The following is a 20992-nucleotide window of genomic DNA, read 5'->3' as shown; positions in this document are numbered from 1 at the left end:
ACCAAACTGGCTGCACAGAGTAACAAATCCTCAAACAGGTAAAACATATATGTCCTTCAACTCTGTATATCTATCTGCCTGGTATTCCACTTTAATAGTAACCTGATTTGGCCTAAAACTGAGATCAACCGAGATTATGAAGTTTACAGATGAGATTTCCCAGCAAGGCACTGCTGATGTAACCTTCCCAGGATGCATCTCTTAGGCATGGGCTGCATCACTAATGCCCAAGAAGACCAGAAAGTGGAAAAACAGTTATTGTAAGTAAAATGAAAATATCTAAATAAGTGTGATCTAAAACACACTTAAGACTGCAGCAGGCTGTTATAGAAAATGGTGTGGCATATAGCTGAAATAACATGTTGTACAACTTTCATTCATGTCTTTGATCCTGCTGCAGCCTGATCTGTTAAAAGGCAGTTTGGTTGTTTATTGCAATGTTATGCAATGTCCATTTGATTTTCTTATGCTCTGTTTTATATACTACAATCTCTTTTGTAACTGAAAAATTCTTAATAAAAATACACTGAATGAAAAAAAAAGGCAGTTTGGAAGACCAATAACATTCATACATTAAAAGCAATTTTCTGCTGGAGTCCTTTTTTTTTGTGTTGATTTATCACCTTTTCACATTTACCAAATGGTCATCAATGATGTCCATTTCCTTAGTATTTTGACCCATTATTCCTTTTTACAGTTTTATATACTTTAGGGAAAACCAGTCAGCATACCTATGACAATACATTCTTGTAAAGAAGCATCAGGCAGATTTATTTGTGTGGTACTGTATAACAAAATTAAATATTGTTTATTTTACACAATTGTATTTATAATCTTTTTATATAGTATTAAAAAGTGCTGGTTAAAAAAAAAAAAAAAACACACATAGAAAAATCAATAAATTTTCTATTTATGTTACACATACTTGCTGTCACAAACCACTTTCCATGATGTATGTCTTTAGACTATTTATACTTGCTATGATGTGGTGAGGAACACGCAATACTCCTTCAGTATTTCCAAGCATCAAATATTTAACTTCCTGTCCATTCTATGGTAACAGATGTGTGTAACAGACGCAAGAAATGTAAGGACTGTATATAAAGCAAAAGAACACCATAGGCAGGTGAATGCTGATAGTCTGAAGGCACATTACAGCCTCAGCTGTTCAAATGTCTAGTCTTTTTTTTTTATTCCGGTACAAAAATATATGTGTCTTTGAAAAAGTAGAGAGACTCCTATTTTCTTTAGAGCTTATTTGATTCAGGAGCTTATCTTCTTGTGTGCTAGTTGTCAGTTTTCTGTGAGTTCACTGACTCGAGTCCAGCATGAATTGAACACAGCAGACATCCATCGCCCAGTGTTTATATAATATATACTTTGTTTTTTTTTCCTTTTCATTTTTACTTTGCACTGGTCTCTGTTAGGTTGTAACGTTTTATAAAACAGTTATACTGAAAGTGCAAATATGAAGTTTGCTACAAACAGCTTTGAAGGCTTGATCTGTTATCTGCAGGCACAGGACTCCACTGTCATGTTGGGATAAACCTTGAGCACGACATTCTTGTTTTCATCAAAGAACAGAATGCTGAGAGACGACATCTTTTCTGGGACGCAACAAGGCTCAGGAATGCCAGGAACCACACCCACAGCGCGGACGATGCTCTGGATGGTGGCATGGTTGGATGGCTTCAAGGACTGAAGAAAAAAACAAAACACAATGATATACTTAGAATCTGTATAGCTGAGATTAAAACGGCATATTTCATACTTTCTAAAATGTAGACATAAATTTTATAATGAAAGTAAATATATTATCTAATATATTATATAAATGGGAAAATGATAACAATGTTTTGTTCTATTTTAATTATGATGCTGTAGAGTGAAGATCCAAAAATATGTCCTATGCATTTTTGTTATTCACAAAAGGGTGAAGAGTTTGGAGAAGACAGGAGAAGTGAACAATCTATGACAACATAGCTGAACTGAATTACGAGCTGAAATTGAAAATCTTTTCCAGTTCAGCTATGTTGTCCTAGATTGTTCACCTCTCCTGCCTTCTCCAAACTCTTCACCCTTTAGTGAATAATACAAAACACAAAAAGAGTCCCCAGCACACCTGCCAGCTAGCCTGCAACAAAACAAGTTATCCTGTCAACAGTGTGCGTTAAAAACAGAGGTTTTAGTTGCGCAAACCTTTGGCCAACAACAGTATGCGTTAAAAACAGAGGTTTTAGATGATGAGTTGATTTCTCATCATCGTGACTACTGCCAGGATGATGGCGTTGAAAAGCATACACAAAGAAGAAGGAGGTAGTAGGGAAGCATTCATCATGCTTTAGAATTGTAAGTAGCCAATGAACCAACACTATGAACCAAGCAATGTATGTTTCTTCCAATATTCCCCTCAGTCTATATCTACTGATGATATTCTCTGTTTTTTTCCTTGATGAATTCTACATGCTGGATAAATTAATGATAAGGTACACTAGTTTTCATATATACATAAGTAAAAATACAGAAATTACAACTGTTATACCAACTTCTCAGCATTTGTATAGCCTACCCCAAATCTACATAGTTAATTTTCAAAGTCTTATGGTATTTAAATGAGGCTCCCCTGCACAGTCAGAACTCCAGACAACTGTATTTAAGTGCTCTCTGTGGTTAATTCATGTGTTCTGCTCCTTCTTGCAAATATCTCCATGCCAGACAAATGTTAGCCTTTCGCTGTTAATTGATACTTAATGTCTCTAAAGACCCTGTGAAGATATGCCAAATGCTGAACCAGCCAAAAACATGAATACTATCATAAGCATGACCCAGACACTGTAGCTGGTAACGCACATTTATAACTTATCCTGCTTGAATATATAAGAATGAGTATAGAAAATGCATTAAGTGTGTGTTGGCCTGTTCTGAAAAGCCCAAGTGACTTATGCTTGCCAGGAACTATTTGTCATTTGCTGTCTTTTTCCATTTTAGCTACATGCATAACACCTAACCTTAACCATTGTTATGCATTTTTGCAGGATATGTCTTTTAAACCCGAACTTACAAAACTGTGCCTTGTCTCCAACCTAGTGCATGCAAGTGTGTACCCTAAGCATTCCCCCTAAAGTTATCAGTGATAATTCGTCTAACTCAACTTTTGCTACAATTACTTTGTAAATCACAATTATAGGGTCCCCTGAAGAAGTCTTTTACAGGACAAAATGTGTTAGGCAGAGTTTCTTGTGTTTCATTATTTTAGGCAGAAGGCAAAACAACATTGTCCATTTCTATTTTATTTTAATATTTCCTGTATTTCAATGCCTGAGGCATCTGTTACATCTGAAGGCAGACTCTTGCAGTAGTTACTGCACAGAGCTGGAAACATTGTAATGTAAGCTTGATTAGGTTGGATCTGAATGATGAGAGCCCTGTGTGGGAAGCAGGAAAAAAGCCTGAGCAGAGGATTATTATTAAGTGCTGTTAAGGCTTTATGGAAGTGAGGTCTGTGGAAGGTTGGTGAGTGAAGTTGAAGTTGGCGTTTGGTGGCAGAATATAACAAAGAGATGAAAACTAATTGCAGATTAATCACACGTATATTTTATTTGTACTTTTTATATACTAGAGAGTTCACAATACTCATAACTGTATGTACATTTTTGTATCATTTTTTTAAACTGTTGCAAAGAACTCTTTATAAAGATAGTTTTATAGAGAGTAAAACTTTAGATCTTGGTTAAGTACTATTGGAAGTAATTGCTTGTGACATTGACTTTTGGTATCGTTGAAGCCTATATGGATAGTCATGGGTGCTGTGGTAAGATCCTAGTTTCCAATGCAAATTTTACTTCCTACTCAGTGTAAATGATAGTTCTGATCAGTGGGGCCCACTGGATGCATAATATTTTGTTATATAGTAAACAATTATAGAGCAACAATTATTAAGAGCAAAACCTGCCAACATTTGTTTGACAAGGAAGCCGCCGCTCAATCCGCATATCTCTGTAGCTTCAAATGCTGGCCAAAGAAGCTTGCCAGCCCTCCCCACATGGAACGAACAAACAAGCAGGCCACAATCAAATGACATCAGCCCTTTACAAAGCTTTATTGCTCCAGGACAACATCACAAGAGTCCGCCCAGACCAAGCCTCATCCTAACATATTTTACCCTAAAAGGGCTTAATTATAGAGATGGCTGTAAAGGCTATGTCATTGGAGTGTGTCTGGCTTGGTGTATATTCTATTGGTGACTATATGCTGCAGAGGGATACTGCAGGGGAAGGTGAGTTTCTCCAATGAGGACACTAATAGCAATAAAAACTGAGTTTTTTTAATTTAAATTCTGCTTGTGTCTTCATTTGGCATGTTTTCCCCTATTTCCTATTTTTTCCCATTTCTATCCACAGGGAATCATAAGGACAGGGAATTATAAGGACAGGAAATCTGCCTGTGACATAGGCAGTAGTAGGGTTGTAATCCTTCCCCAATCTATCTAAAATCAACAAATGGAGTTCTACTTTAACCCATACACAGTTGGTGGTACTGCTCTCACTTGCTGCAGATATCAGGCTATGAGTGCAATTAGTTCAGTTGAGTACTGCAGTCTTCCAATAGATAAGGTTCTGCTGTTGTTTTAAAGAAAGCTCCATATGACATGCATCAGAGGTGGGAATTTAGTTTAAAAGAAATTAACTGTAGAAAGTGATGGAAGAATATATTCAGTACACTTATTTAGTATGTACACATTTCTCTTTTGTGTGTTTCATACAAGTATTAAAGTCCTTAAGAACCTATATTGTTTATAGCTGTTAATAAAAACAATGGTTTTCCTTGTAAACCCTTTAGCCCTTCTTGTACTCTGAAAGAGAAAAAAAAATGTACCTTTCCCTTTGACTAACTTTTCAACCCGAAGGAGGAATATGATACGCTATCAGTGTCAACCAGCTATAATTAACCTTTGGGCATAGATCCAATCTGCTAGAGGCCCAGGAATTCCACAAAATACAGGTGGACCAAATCGCTTGAACTTACAGAAAATGTTACAAACACATCCAGAATTTCCATGCTTGTAAATTGTAAAACTTGATATTACATTTTGAAAACATGTGCTATATCCAATTCCACCCAACCCCATGTCACAAATGAGAGCTGAAGCCAATTCATACTTTTAATTCCACAGATAAACACCGCAACCAAATTGAAGAAGCATTAAGCCTAGAAATAAAATATGAACCATTCCATTCTGACCTGAACTTACTTGGCTTATATAAAATTACTGTTCTATTCAAAGAAACAGAAACACTGCTAAATGCAAAGGATACACCTATGAAAGCAGATTGGGCTTAAATGACCTCAAATATATGTACGGTATTATTTTCATTTTCTAGTATTTCGTATTTGCATATCACCCCAAGCAAACAACTACAGAAGAAAACAATGCAGAAATTCATGTCCTTAAAAAGCTTAAAATCATTGCAGTTCACGTTTACTTTGCCTGAGTGCCAATAATTGTTATTAATGCTTAGTACGGCTCGTTTTTTTTATTTGATTAGAGTAGGGAGAAGTTAACATTTCTGTCAGGTTATTATTCCTTGCTATTTATCCACATTGAGGATATATGACCTCACTATGTGTCCTGTGACGCCAATAAAAAAATGGGGGGTGCAGTTGTCACCAAAACAGGGAGGCAAAGACAGCAATAAAAACATTCTAAGCCTTCCCCATCTCACTAAAAATGTGTTTATGTATTTGACTGTGAATCCATTGGAGAGATTTTGCATCAATTCCTGTTCTGACAGGAAACCCCTGTTAGTTTATTTTTACCTTCTGTAGACACTACAGGAAGAGAAAGTTAATCTCCCTGAAGGGGCCATAAGAAGCAATAAAAACCTGTCAGGGGTTATACGCCTTCAATACTCTATCCAAACCTAAATAAAGTTTTAACTTTACTTAAACTTAAAATATACTTGGGGTTCATTTATAAAATTCCTATACTCTTCAGCTCCATCTAGTGTTGTGTGTATGGCATCCGTCTGGCTATATGTTGGGCTGTTATAAATGAATCCCTTTTTTAAATTTTAAACTACTCCTTTAACTACCATTTTTCATTTCCTTTTTCAATACTGCATTTAGACATTGCCACAGTGTTTACAAATCCTTGTTTGCAAAGTTCAAGTTGAAAATCTGACCTAAAATAACGTATTTGGTTCAGTCAACCACTACTTTCACTTCAGTATTTGAGCAGGTACACAGTACAAAATGCCTGTACAAACTCTTGTAAAGTTGGAAGTAGAAACAAGTTGTAAGGGGAATAGCCTATACTGTATGTAGGATGTCAATCCAAAGACTCATCCATGACCCCTATATAAGATATACAGAAATTTAGGTGTTCACCACAGATACAGTATCTGTGGGAGGCCACAAAACCTGCCTGATGGTTGCTGTTACACAGAAGAAGAAAGCAATCAGACAGATCAGAATCACTAATGTTTCTCTTGATAGGACATTGCCTGCCTTTTGCTTCGCCTTCACCTTTCTCCACTGAAACTGGAGTTTGCTTGCACAAATGCCAGCACTCCCATGTTTATATATAAAAACATTATTGAAGGTTCAAGTTACCTAATTATAAGGGTTGGTTGCTCTTTTTTAATCTAGTTTCATGAACTAGATTCACGTGTAAAGTTACAAACGCTATAGAGAAACCTTACTACAGGATCAAAACTCCACTGCTAAGGATAATCTGAATCTGTGAATCTGTGCTTTGCCCATGCAGGGTAAGTTAAGTGCAGACCTCCACAAATACATACATTTTCCTCATATTTTCTGGGACTTTAAGGCATAATAACTATCAACATCTATATAAATATAAATGAATTTTATTAAAAAACATTAACATTGAAAAAAATGTATACAACCCATCCCTTATTCTACCACCGCCTCACCCCTCACATAATTCAGAACATCACAATTTTTCATCTCAATATTTAGATACATATACTCAGTGGCATCACGGGCACTCGGGCACTCGGTCACAGAGAGAAGAGGGGACCCGGAAACATACCTCATCCCGCCGGGTGAACGTCCCCTCCTCTCTCTGCTGGCGTCCATCATCAAGATGGCCGCCGACAGGCGTCAATAAGATGACCGCGCATTCGCGATGAGGGAATGGCGCACACGCGCGCAACGTCACACACATGTGCGATGACGTCACGGCGGTCTCTGCTACGGGTGACACCCAGCCTCGGGACACCCCTGCATATACTTACCTTACTTTCTCTACCCTGCTGCTACGTTCAGCCACCAGGAGCAAAAGGAAAGTTGAGGGAATCTCTGCTTACCCAGGGTTATGGGCTCCCTGTGTGACAACATGCTGTAGCATGGTCCTCTTGTGGGTCATGATTTTATGTTATGGTGTCTGCACTACTAGCTTAGTAATTTTCTACATGTGTTTGTCTCTATAAATGTTTTGTTTTAAATGGATCAGTTGCATAGGGAAAACTATTAAACCTCTAATAACATGCCTATTTTTTAATTACAGTTTTTGAAATGTTACCCTTGCATGGCAGTCATAGCTATTACCAAAAATCACCTTGTCTTACCCGATAAAAAGTCAATTTTTTATTTTGAGAGAAGATGTTTTCCTACAAGTGGCTGCTCTGTCCATTATACCCATTGGCAATTAATTTGTCCCCAAAAAGACTGCCTGCTGTATTTTTGTAACAACCAGCCAGAAACGTAAAGGGAAGAATCTGACCAGTTGCTACAATCAACAGACACAGACACTTTGATATATGAAGCTGATTATTAGACATGGACATTTATTTTATTTCCGAATGGATATTCGTACAAATTTAATACAATTTGCATCCGCATGTATGAATTTAAACAAGTCTGAATTTCATTCAAATTAAATCAGACATGTGGCCAATCAGATGTGTTTTTTTTGGCTGTTGTTGGTTGCATTACAGGCACGCTTATGTGACTTCGTCCAGAAACGACATTTTGGATGGATCAGAAATCTGAATAACAAAACAAATCAAACTTCAGATCCGAAATCGATAAAAGGAGAAAATGAAAATCCGAATTGATCCAAAACAAAACAATTTTTTTGTGGGTTTACATGTCTACTGATTACAATCAATCTCTACGAATCCCCTAGAGCTTAGAATATATCTGAGACCTAATTATACATAGTAAAGTATTTACATTTCTTAACAAACAGTCATTGAGCTTTAATACAAGCCCTTACTGACATCTGTAGCTGGATGTATTCTACAGTAATGCATTCTTGATGTTAACAGCAGAAGCACTGAAGTCATTATCTCAACAGGTTAACTCCCCCTCCCAGCAATGACTGGGTAGCCGTTTATCCTCCTAATTTCTAATGTAAAGAGGTGCTCTAAAACAGGAGAACAGGGTGAGTTGAAGTCATTCAGGGCAAGCTTCCTGGGAGAACAAGCTAAATGACTTCAGTGCTTCTGATGTGAACTTTGAGAATGAACTGCTTCACAGTGCCTGCAGCTATAGAGGCCAGTGAGAGTGTGTTTTAAAGAATATGTAAGTATTTAAGAATATGTAAATATTTGATAGTCTATATCCTAGCTATGGTTCATGTAAGCTGCCGTTACTGACCTCACTTTGAAAATGCAAGTCGTCTTTCTGCAATGTTGACTTCTGCTTCAGTGCTTTCTGAGCCACGGACAAAAAACAAGTATGAAGATCGGAAATGTTAAAGTAATCTTTGTGTACTTGTTTAGTGTCAGAGGCTCAAAGTTTTAAATCAAGGGATTCTGCATGACAGCCAAGCAACTAGCTTTTGCAGAATAAAACTCAACAATACCAGCTCTATGTTTCTCACAGAAAAGATTTCCCTTAGTGTGACCGGAAGTACTCATCAGTAGTCTGTAAAATTAAGCTTTGTAATGCATTTAAATCCAATGCCTAAACATATTTATAATTAGGGGGGAGATTTATGAATACAATTTTGTATAATGTTGCTAGATACATCAATAATTTTTTTTTCAGTTTACTATTTTCTTTTTGTCGGAAAAAACCTGACAAAACAAAGTTGGAATGCTTGCTATTAGCAGAAGTGTGAAATGTGGACAATAACAAATGCAGCAAGAAGTGGAACATGAACCTCCTCCAGCGGACAAAAGGTCAGGCTGTTCTACACAGCAAGACATTAATGTTTGAATACTGTACAATAAATTCCTGCACATAAACCTTCAGTCTTTAAATCTCACTATTTTTACAACTACACTTATAGAATAGATATAAAAATATTACTTATTTACAGCTTCAGATGGCTCCCTAATAAAACAGCTGGGCTATTTTATTAAGAAAAAAAAAGACGTACAGTTCATAAAAAGGATGCACATTTCTGACCAGCACTGTGTGAAACTATATTTTGATATAAAAGCCTGTGTAAAAAATACTAATAAATGATTTACAGTACCTTTGACATTGGGAACTGGCATGCACCTGAGCAGTAATAAGCATCAAATGATTTAGGAGAAATAATCCATTCACTCCAGCCGATGTCTGCAAAGTCTACTTTAAGATAACGCCGTGCGCAGTTCCGTGGCTCATTCCACTGCTTTCTTCGAGCTTTTTTGAGGGTGTGCTCATCAAACTGCAACGTCTGGCCTTTCTGTCGTCCACTCTTCCTCAGCTTTTTCTTAGATTTCTCCTTCTCGACTGGCCGTACTTGGAGAGTTTTGTAAGGTTTCTTCTCCACCCATCTCTCTTCATCTTCATTGTATTGGTACTCAGCTCCTGGAAGTTCATTGTTTTGTAATGGCAACAAAATATCAGTTGACCGTCTACTCCTGCGATCAATAAGTCCTTCCTTTCTCTGTCTCTTATGAACTATACTAGCATGTTGTCCATGCAAGTTAGAAACCACACTGTCAGGCTCAGATATAGCCGAATCGTTGGCATAAACCAGAATATAAGGCTTATGTGCTTGTAGTTGTTTCCTTCGTTTATTTGCAGTATCAACTGTCATATTGATTGCAATGAGGGCCTCTCCATGTTCTTTGGCTTCACGCAAGACTTGGGTAATATCCTTCCAATGCCAAGATGGAAGGTCTCGATAGGTTGTAGAAATATTTATAAGAAAATTACCCAAATTTCTCGTTTGGTTCTCAAGAGATGTTAAACTGGACACTTTTAAATCTATGGAAAGTTCAGGTTTTCTGTGTCCACGCCTGGGGCAAGATGATGAATGATGACATCTCTGGCTGATGTTTAAAATATCTCCAAGATAATAATGAAATGTTGCTGACAATATATTTTCTGAAGATGTTAGTGAAGTTAAATTGAAAATATGCTGATTGTTATCTTCAACGTTTCCTGGGGGAAAAAAATTGATAAAAATATAAATTCATTATTTTAATCGTTAAAAGTCAACTGACATACCATCACTATGATCAATGCAAAGTGTACATATGGTACAGCTACCCCATGACCGTAAAAGCTGAATACGTCTATGCTGTGGAAGTCTAAAGAATCCCAATCACCTCTCTTACACCAGCAAGTGGACCCTGGCCTCCCCAAAGATGTATGGATCTTTCCGATGTTCATGTGCCTTACATCATCAAAGCATTATGTAATAGCCACATAAAGTTCGCACAAGGTTTTCCAATTATAACAAGATAGTTAATAACATTTTCATATGGGTGTTCATATGTCTAAAGAGTGTGCTAAAAGTCAACAAAACAAAAGAGTAGATCAATTACAGCTGTTTCCAAAATAATATACTACTGTAAGCAGAAATAGTCATGAAATATAAATAAGATTTATCACTACTTGCCTATTTTTAGCAGAGTATTTAGAGAGCTAAAACAATATTCAGTGTGAAGCATGCTTCAGTGTTCCATTCTTTCACTTATAAATGCAAATATTAAGTCCTATGTGTAAAGTGAACCTGTGGCCAGGATATGGACATACAAATATTTATGTATTCTTAAAGTGACAATGTCAGCTTGGTTGCAAAATCCAAAACATTTCCTGCAACAGAAGAGGTATTATACTCATCTTTCTGGTGGTCCCTCCCCCCCCACCTTCCTTCATTTTAGCGTTGAAGCCTCCATCAGACTCATCAGCATTTAACAATTCTGGAAGTGTAGGATGCCTGTGTCCCCGGCCACATGCTGTGGTAGACCGTGTCTTTTTTCATAATCTTTTTGAAATCCCAGTTTTTACTATATTAGTTAGGTTCAGCACTAACAGTTGCACAGCTGTAGCATCAGTCTTGTGTGATGGCAAGTTTTCATGAAGGTAACATCTGCTTATTCTTTTTTAATTTATATACTTATCACTACCATGGTTTCCCACAGGTTAACTTTAAAGTGTATTTCCACTTTTGCAGTCAAATTGGGTTAACACCTATTTTATATTTGTTACATGCTCCCATTCACACAGCATAAGCTAAAAAAAATAAATAAAAAAATGCTTCTTGCAGTTTAAATTGTTTTTATTTGGGTTAGGGTTTTAAGGGTTACAATTTTTTCTTGCTTCTATGCTAGGAGGGGCAGTGATGAGTGAGGGGTCTTGTCCATTCAGAGGTGGCTTGTCAATTGTATGTTAATGTAGCTCATCAGATAAACACAATACTCAATTTTCAGTCCCAAGACTTTCTATTGGAACAGACCACTGTGAAAGGGCTCAGAAAAACCTGGAATCAGCCATCTTGTCTGATTTAACAAAACATCTAAAAGGTAAAAAAATGTAAAGTTGTTTTTCAGTATTGGAATAGGAACAACCTAAATTTGACTGTAAAAGTGGAAATTAGGGATGCTCCGATAACGATACTAGTATCGTTATCGGTGCCGATACCGAGTATTTGGATGAGTACTCGTACTGGCCCAAATGCTCCGATGCCTAGCCCGACACTTCCTGTATCAGGAAGCCGGGCAGCGTGTAAGGTTTCCTGATTGGCCAGGAAGCGACTCCATGCTCTCTTGTCACTTGTGATGAGAGAGCATGGAGTCGACTTCCCGGCCAATCAGGAAGCTGGGCAGCGTGTAATGGCGCGCTGCCCGGCTTCCTGATTGGTCGGGAAGCTGGCCAATCAGGAAGCCTGGCGTTGTGTAATTGACGCAGCGCCCGGCATTCTGATTGGCCGGGAAGCCGGCTTCATGCTCCCCCAGGACGAGGGACCATGGAGCCGGCCTCTCGCTCTGCTGAAACTAGCCAGACAGCCAATGATGGTGCTGCACTCTCCCTCCCAGCCAATAGCAAGCAAAGGAGGGCAGAGGCAGAGCAGAGCCGTCAAAGGAGATTTTCAGAGTAATCTGCTTTTCAGAGTAATCAGACCATAGAGGACAGGGGCTGCGTACTAATCACACACAGCATCTGTCCTTCCCAGGAGCTGCGCGATGAGGCCTAAAAGTCTAAATCTAAAGTTCGGAGTTGCAATTGGGAACAGGAATAAAGAAGAAATCTTCCAGAAACCTGTTTGGGGCTGTGTTGGGTTTTGGACTTGTGTCAATTATGTCAGTTTGAGACACTTCTGATATCATTCAGATTTTATTGACAGATGCATTTCACCTACAGTTCATCTCCTTGTGACCTGCATTTGACTTGCTTTAATTGGGCTTTGTATGCTTCAGACAGACTTTTATGGGAATACAAAACCCATTTGAAGCAAAAAAAAGCCTGTCGATTCATCGTAACAACTGTCTAAGAGGGGATTTCCCTCACTTTCAAAATATCTACTCTCACTTCCTGTTGATGTTTGAGACAGCAAGTGAAGGAAAACTCCTCAATGGGACACAGCCAAAAAAAAAAAAAAAAAACTTGACAAAGGTTTAAAACATTCCTTACTCTATCCAAAACTTAAAAACAGACTTTGTCTTTAAAAGTTGTATACTTCAATGCACAGTACAAACTCTTATGTTATAGTCAGGGCCATTTTATCCTACTTAATTCTGAGAAGGGCAAGCACCATCCTTACATAAAAGGAAGCAACCTATATGTACATTAGCTATAAGATTGTAAACTGTAAATCTAATTGGACACATTGGCTGAAAATAACTGTTACTTTTATGAAAATAAGGATCCTTATCCTGGTGTGTGCATTTACTTTCTAAACTGACCCTATTGATGGACTGAGATATTTTTAAGAAATGGTTACTGAATAAATTGGATTTAAATGGATCTTTTATGTCTACCTGATGCTACACACCACCACATGTTACACATGTTTTAATTCATTATCATTTTGTAAAGTAATTTGCCTGAATACTCCATATAAATGTATAGGAAAAAGCCTGATAGCCCTTGTTTTTTTAATTTTTATTAAATAATGTATTTTGTATTCAGTGGGATCCTTAAAAGACATTCTATATACAGAGGGGGGTCTCTTCCCAAAATTACAATATAACCATTAACTTTAAAATGAAAATGTGCTATTGTGACAGCTGTGATGACATTCAGCAGCTTTCTGTTTTACTTGATTTATTTCCTGAAGCAATCGCTCAGAAAGTCACCACATTAGATATTTTCCCTAACTGTAAAAGTCCATGGATACAATTCCAATACAAAGAGAAAACATACTTGGTTTTATCCGTTTTGCTAAGCTCCCTTCATGGGCTGTAACTGCGCCCACACTGGCGAAACTGGCAGAAACACGGACTCTCACGCTAAGCAGCACCGGAGAGCCATAAAATAGGGCTTTGTGGAAAATATAAGTAAAGTACGGCATGCGTTTAGTCTGGACTGGAAGCCGACCAAAGTATATGAGAACCAGGCTTACTGTTTTATTCAGAAACACCATGTGCCCAATCTATTATAATCTAATTATAGATTACCTCCATACCAGTTGAAAAATGAGCTATCGTAAATTTTTAATTAAAACTAATTAGTAAGAGAAAATTAAATTATATAGTAATCCTTTTAATATAGTGAGAGAGATTTGTGAACGAGTCTGCTCTGAAATTGTTTGCTAATATGGCTAAATGATGGTCAGCTGTAAAAGCATTACCTACACCAAATAGCAGAAAATACTTTTACATCATCGTGAAACTAGAGCCAAGGTGGATCTCCTAACATCGGTGGCCAATTTCTGTCAAGAGTACATGGAAATGCTGTACTGTAAGAGATGTCAACATGCAGGGAAACTGTCTTGGGAAAATATTTCTACTAAGTAACATAAATGAATAACTTATAGCTATAATTCTGCCTGATGCGTATTTGACAGATGTAATTTAATAGGACAAGTTTACTAGTTATACAACTCTCTGTCTTGGCCCCCACCCTAGCCCCCTAAACTACACTAGTCTGAACCAATCCCCACCCCAAGTGCCTCCTCAGATGGCAGCGGCTTTCTGCATTGTGTACATGCCAACAGGTAAAAATCTACATCTGGGCTGCCTGCACCTGTGCAGTAACAAACTGTAGACTTGAACGGGACGTACTTGTATTAATGGAGCAACATCCCATTCGTGTCTATTAAATGTTACTGAACAGACACTGCTAGGTCAGAACTAGATTTTTACTGGCTTGGATGTAAACAACATGGAAACCTGCTGCCATTGAAAGAGGTAAAAAGGCACCTGGGGGTGGGAGGTTGGAGAGGATTGGTTCAGCTTGGTGACATTTAGGGGGTTAGAAATGGGGACTGGGGGGTTAATATAATTATGCAAGTTGCCTAGCTATTAGTCTGCCACATTAGCTTCAGAGACCAATAACATTTATGGGGGGGAGGCCACAGTAGTCGTAAGTCCTTATCTGCATACTTATTTTGGGTTAGCAAATCAATGCATTGAAGAAAGAGGGGGGACAATATTTTTATGTTTTGACACCATACCATAAACAGTGCTAAAAATATTTCACTGTTATTGGTTGGAGTAGGAACTGAATACTGGTAATGCTTCAATCCACCACTGTGAAATATGCACAGTTGGCTTATAGCTTGAAGTGGACCTAGCATCTAAAATATTTTTCTTGTTTATTGCATGTTAAGTAGTGTATAAGTGTCCACTTCCAGTTGGTTAGGACCTTACAGACAGATCTTCCCCCTGACAATGCCCTAATCCATCTTTCTCTTGAGAAAGACAAACCCATACTTGTTCAGGCATTATTCAAGTTCAGCATCTATGCTTTGGACTTAGATGCTGGTCCAGGGATATGTCTTAAAGATTCATTTATCCTGGTCATGGTATAGCTAGTAGTAGTCAGTCACATTCAAACTGACTTGTGTTGTAATGTTAAAAAACATTTTCCAGCTTATTCAAGCCGCTTCTTCAGTTCTGAGTGTCAGGAACATATCCCAGCTTTTACAGATGCAAGGATAATCCAAACATCATGGGATGTGTCAAAGCAGATGTTACTTGTCCTAGTACAGGATGGGAGGTGTGAAAAGTTGTGGAACCACCCTGTTCTAGTTACATAATCCCACCCTTGGTGTTAGGAAAGCTGTATAGGTTTGAATCCTTCGATTTACATGGCTAAATGTGTGAATTGTCAAATTGCCAACTCAGTGAGGACACATTCGTGTACATGCTGGAGTATGTGCCGTTCTTACAAAGTTACAATGTTGCAGTATCATCACTGGGGAAGTGGAGACTGAGGAAATGGTTCCTCCTACCTGCAGCAGACTAATGATTTCATCTTAGCTATGGGAAATAATAGAAGGTGGAGCTTTTTTTTCTAATGATACTGTTGTTGCATATTGTAAGATGTCAGGAATGTATTCATGAACACTCAAACATTTTCCAAAAGGCCCACCTACTTAAAGATACACTCCAACCAAAACTGAAAATGACCCATTGAAATATATGCAGACAACATAATCTACCTGCTCAGAGATTGAGGGTTTTTTTTTGTTTAGGTGCCAGCTGTGGTGAAACTACAAATCTAATTATTCACTGCATGCCTCTGACAGCCACAGGCATTACTTACAGATACAAATGCATTATGGGATTTGTATTTTTTCCACAGCTGGAGGACCAAAATTTGGCTACCGCTGTTGTAGCGGGATGGTCCAATCCAGTGGCTAATCTACAGTAGCTAATATTTTTTATAACAAACCTATGGAAGAGTATATTGAACTCATGCTGAACACTACATTCATAAAAAAAATGTACTCACTGTTTATAGCTGAGGTCAATGGGCATAGATGAAACGGTGAGTACATGGCTAGAGAACTGGCTACAGGAACATGTACAAAGAGTATCGCTTTTTTAATCCTTTTCAGATTGGTCTAGGGTCATGAGTGGTGTGCCAAAGGGTTCTGTGCTAGGCCCCATACTATTCAACCTGTTTATTAACGACATCGGGGAGGGCGTGAATAGCCATGTTTCCGTTTTTGCTGATGACACTAAAATTGGGAGGGTAATAGACACGGACTTAGGCACTATAACACTACAGGAGGACCTGGATAAAATAGGGCAGATGAGGTTTGATGTTGATAAATGTAAAGTAATACACTTTGGGGTTAAAAATAGGCAAGCAGAATGCACATTAATGGGTTCCACTAGAGAAGTCAGAAATGGAAAAGGATCTGGGAGTCATAGAAGACCACAGACTGAATAATAGCATGCAATGCCAGGCTGCAGCAAACAAAGCGAGCAGAGTACTGTCTTGTATTAAAAAGGCAATGTAGTGTAGAGACAAATCTATAATTTTGCCACTGTATAGATCACTTGTTCGGCCTCATCTGGAGTATGCAGTCCAGTTTTGGTCACCAATACACAGAAAGGATGTCCTTGAGCTGAAAAGGGTCCAGAGAAGGGCAACTAAACGAATTAAAGGGATGGAGGACCAAAGCTATGAGACAAGGTTACTAAATCTAAACATGTTCACGCTGGAAGTGAGGAGATTAAGCGGGGACATGATTTTGATGTACAAAATGTTCAATGGTGATAGCAACATCAGCAATACATTTTTTACTATAAATGCCATAACAAAGACTAGAGGCCACCATCTAAAACTGGTGGAGAAAATATTTAACCACAAGGGGCGTAGGGGGTTCTTCTCAGTTAGAGCGGTTAGGGTCTGGAACTCGCTACCACAAGCAGTGGTATCAGCTGAGAGTGTTGAATCATTCAAAAAGCATTTGGACAACTTCCTCAGAGACCGCAACATACAGGGGTACAGGTACCCTTAAAAACAAGATCACACACAGGGACTCGTACACACGCATACACATTCAGAATCACATACATACATGCAATAGGTTGAACTTGATGGACCTGTGTCTTTATTCAACCTCAAATACTATGTAACTATGTAATACACTATCTTTATAATACCTTTAGCACTCTGGGTGCTAAATTTTAAAGAATGCAAGGTAAATATAAAAAGTGTGCAAACATGGCAAGTATTGCTTGCCATGTTTACAGGAACACCAGCTAAGAATTATTATGCATATGCCAAGGGTTTCAGTAAGGTGCTGTAGTAGGTTGGCAGGCACCTAGCTAATACGGTACTTACACTACAATTAAAGTAGAGTTAAACCCTATCACTAAAACCTTCTATAGGCTTTAACATGGTAATGTAGTAACATTTCAAACTGTTTAAAATCTGCGGCGTTCATTGAAATTATACCTGGGGATACCACAAAGAAGGTCCTTGTCACAGAACCTGGTAAAGACTATAAGCGGCTGCTCCCACACACACTAGGCTCAATTCACAAAACTTTAACAAAAGAATAAGTATTTTTATTTTAGTCATGTGACTGTAATTTTCATTTTTCTATTTTCATTGGACTAAAAATTTTACTAAAAAAACCTGTCACTATTTCCAAAATAAGTATCCTTATTCTGGTGTGTTCAAATGGCAAATTGAGCCTATTGTGCATGGTTTACCACAAATCCTGAGCAATAATGTATGGCTGATGATGGGATGAGTGCATGTAGACATTAAGTAGTTAGGAGTTTAGAAGCATTGAGATGCAAAAAAAGTGCGATGACAAAAGGGGAAAAGAGGATTAGCCTCCACACATTGGTTGATTTAGATAATCAGGAAGGAATTATTTTTCCCTGTTAGAGAAAACTGGACCGTATTCTTGAGACTCTGGGTTTGGGTTCGGTGGATGCAGGTTTTTAATGTATTTATTTTTGTCTTTCAATTCAACTCAAAAGACATGTCTTTTATGTGTTACTATATGAAATCAAACCAATGGTAAGTGCTTATGATACTCAGTGATTTAGCAAACTAAATGTCATCCAGTTAAGGGTTTTTGATATACGTAAAGTTCGATCAACATTCACTTAGCAATAACCATGTTTTCAAAGTCAAAAATACTGAATCTAAAAAAAAACCTTTATAAAAATATACTATAGACTGCAATTTTACTTTGCCTAACTTGTTTCAATCTTTATGTGTTTTTTTTAATGTAAGAAATAAATAAGTGAATCGCCTAAATTTTTTCCTGAATGTTGCAGGAATATTTTCTATAAATACATTTTATTTCTATGAATAAAACAATTTTATTGTAAAGCATTAATAGTACTAAAAATAATAAGAATATGTCTGCTGTACATTACAGTTACAAAAGAAATTTACAGTAAATCAAGGGGCAATATTTGCAATTTAGGAAAGTTCTCACCATAATTAAAATTACGTAGAGATTTCAAATTGTAGAAAAAATATACAAGTAGCCAGTAGGTGGTGCTATTTTCAAAATAATTGCAGATGCAACATATAAAAAAACATTACATTATAGAATTAACCGGTTTTACTCTGGACAAACGTTCTTATCTATTTAAACATGATGCAAAGCAACCATTGTATGAATTCAGTAATTCAATTTAAAGTTGCTCATGCAACTTTAAATTTTCCAGTATAGGAGGAAGGCTGCAGGATCACCATTGGCCAGTTGGAGACTACAGGAGAGCAGTGGCTGCACCGGCCGAGGAGGAGAAGAATCTGTTCAGCTGTCACTACCATGTGCACGCTTTGATCGAGAGCGGCGATTCCTCTTTACAGCTCTCTCCTCTCAAGGAGAGGAGAGAGCTGAGAAGAGTGATTGGCACTGCGATGGCCGTTCTAAAGGGGCCCCCGCTTAGTCCCCCTCTACCACAATACCTGGGACGGCTGGGACCGGTTCACAGTGGGCCCCCCAACTGCCTTTGGTCCCTAGGCAGCCTCACCAGCTGCACTGCCGGTAGTTCTGCCCCTGGTCACCTCTCTTACTAAAGGTGCCCATACACCTTACAATTATCGGACAAAACTTTTCGTCCGATGATCGAGCCGTCGTCCGATTTTTGTATGACGGCCCCATCCTGCCCCGATTAACGAAAGGTTCAATCAGCTGTAGTTTTTAAAAAAACACCTGGACGACTTGAGGTAATTGACCGCAATTATTTTCGTCTGCGCATGCGCAGTGTTAATCGTACGACTTTTGACAAACGGAAACGCCACCAACCATGCGAACATCGTACGATCGACCAAAGTTTTCAAACATGACCGTCAAAAGTCGTTCGATTGTACAGTACTATCAGTCAGGCACTCCATTCACACGTTACGATTGTCGTACGAAAAGTCGATCGCATACGATTATCGTACGATAATCATAAGGTGTATGGGCACCTTAAGACCCTTCTCCCCCGATTGCTCAGTTTGGCCGGACGACCAGCCCTTGAAAGAGTCCTGGTTGTGCCAAACTTCTTCCATTTGAGATGAATGGAGGCCACTGTGCTCTTGGGAACCTTCAGTGCAGCATACATTTTTTCTTGCCTTCCCCAGATCTGTGCCTTGCAATAATCTTGTCTCTGAGCTCTGTGGGCAGTTCCTTTGACCTCATGGCTTTTGCTCTGATACAGTATGCATGGTCAGCTGTGAGGCCTTTCCAAATCATGTCAAATAAATTTAATTTACCACAGGTGGACTCCAATCAAGGTGTCAAAACATCTCAGCAATGATCAAGAGAAATGGGAGGCACATGAGCTAAATTTCAAGTGTTGTTGCAAAGGGTCTGAATACTTAAGTACATGTGATATTTCAGTGTTGTATTTTTAATAAATTGACAGATATTTCTAAAATTCTGTTTTCACTTTGCCATTATGGGGTACTGAGTGTAGATTAATGAGGAAAAAACCAAGAATTTAAACAACTGTAGTATCAGGCTGCAACATAACAAAATTGAAAAAACTGAAGGGGATCTGAATACTTTCTGAATGCACTGAATGGGGGGGTGTAAAAAAATAAATATCTGTCCCGGGTACCAGATATGCTAGGTATAGCACTGTTTAGATTAGATTATTATTAAATTCTCTTTCTCAAAGCGAAAGATAATTCAGCACTATTTACTTAATGTATGTAGAGCATTAGACATAAAATGCTGGGTGTCTAAAAGCACTGCACATATTGAACAATTGTCTAAAATCTGCCAACAAAGGTGTTTAGAACAATAAAGAATGAGCCACTCCTAGAACAATCCCCTAATAATCACACTCCTATTATCACTCCTATGATGTTTTTACCAAGTTAAAAGAAGATTTTAAAAGTAAATGGGTTCAGGAAATCGAGCCTGTCTGGCTTGGATCTGCCTTTAAAGATTTGCAAACTCACTGATTGTCAGAGTGAATTATTTGTGAGGTGATCACAGTCTCTTGATCTGGGCGATGTTTCTAAAAGTTACATGTGCAGCATCTGCGACAGAGGAGCCAGAATGGGTAAGATTAGTCAATCAATCATACTGTTGTGAGGTAAAGGAACATTTCCGACAAGAGAATTGTTAAAGCCAAACTCTGGCCTTGTTTTTTATATGGTCCACTTGCAGGTTTTAAAATAAAAAGCTATACGTCAATGAAATGTCACCTGCAGTACTTCTTTTTTTGCCACAAGGTGTCTTCCAATTTCTAGGTTGATTGACATCCAGAGTCATTCAACTCCCAGATGAGTGAGTGCAGGGTGTCATTGGCCTGCTCCCTAAGGGGGCTTCAGCGGGGGCCCTGACCTCACAGTGTAATGATGCAGATGCAGAAAGTGGTGCTGACATGATCACTTCATCATTACTCTTTGCATCATCAACCACCCACCAGCA

The 20992-nt window shown here is 38.2% G+C and overlaps 1 protein-coding gene across 1 annotated transcript in view; it reads right to left on the bottom strand.

Annotated features, from left to right (window-relative positions):
• Positions 1–1193: 1193 nt before the first annotated feature.
• The window catches only part of BMP3 (bone morphogenetic protein 3), a 41756-nt gene continuing 21957 nt past the window's right edge, over positions 1194–20992 (bottom strand). Inside the window, exons 2-3 of the mRNA XM_018559010.1 lie at positions 9452–10350; positions 1194–1698 (exon numbers count right to left, since the gene is read on the bottom strand). Of these exons, the coding sequence (XP_018414512.1) occupies positions 1507–1698; positions 9452–10350 (1091 nt within the window). The 3' untranslated portion in view covers positions 1194–1506. The remainder of the gene's footprint in view (positions 1699–9451; positions 10351–20992) is intronic.

Source organism: Nanorana parkeri, unplaced genomic scaffold (assembly GCF_000935625.1).
Source record: "Nanorana parkeri isolate BGI_ZX_2015 unplaced genomic scaffold, ASM93562v1 scaffold374, whole genome shotgun sequence".
Lineage (NCBI taxonomy): Eukaryota > Metazoa > Chordata > Amphibia > Anura > Dicroglossidae > Nanorana > Nanorana parkeri.
Note: the sequence above shows the minus strand (reverse complement) of the source record. Positions and strands in the feature narration are given on the sequence as shown.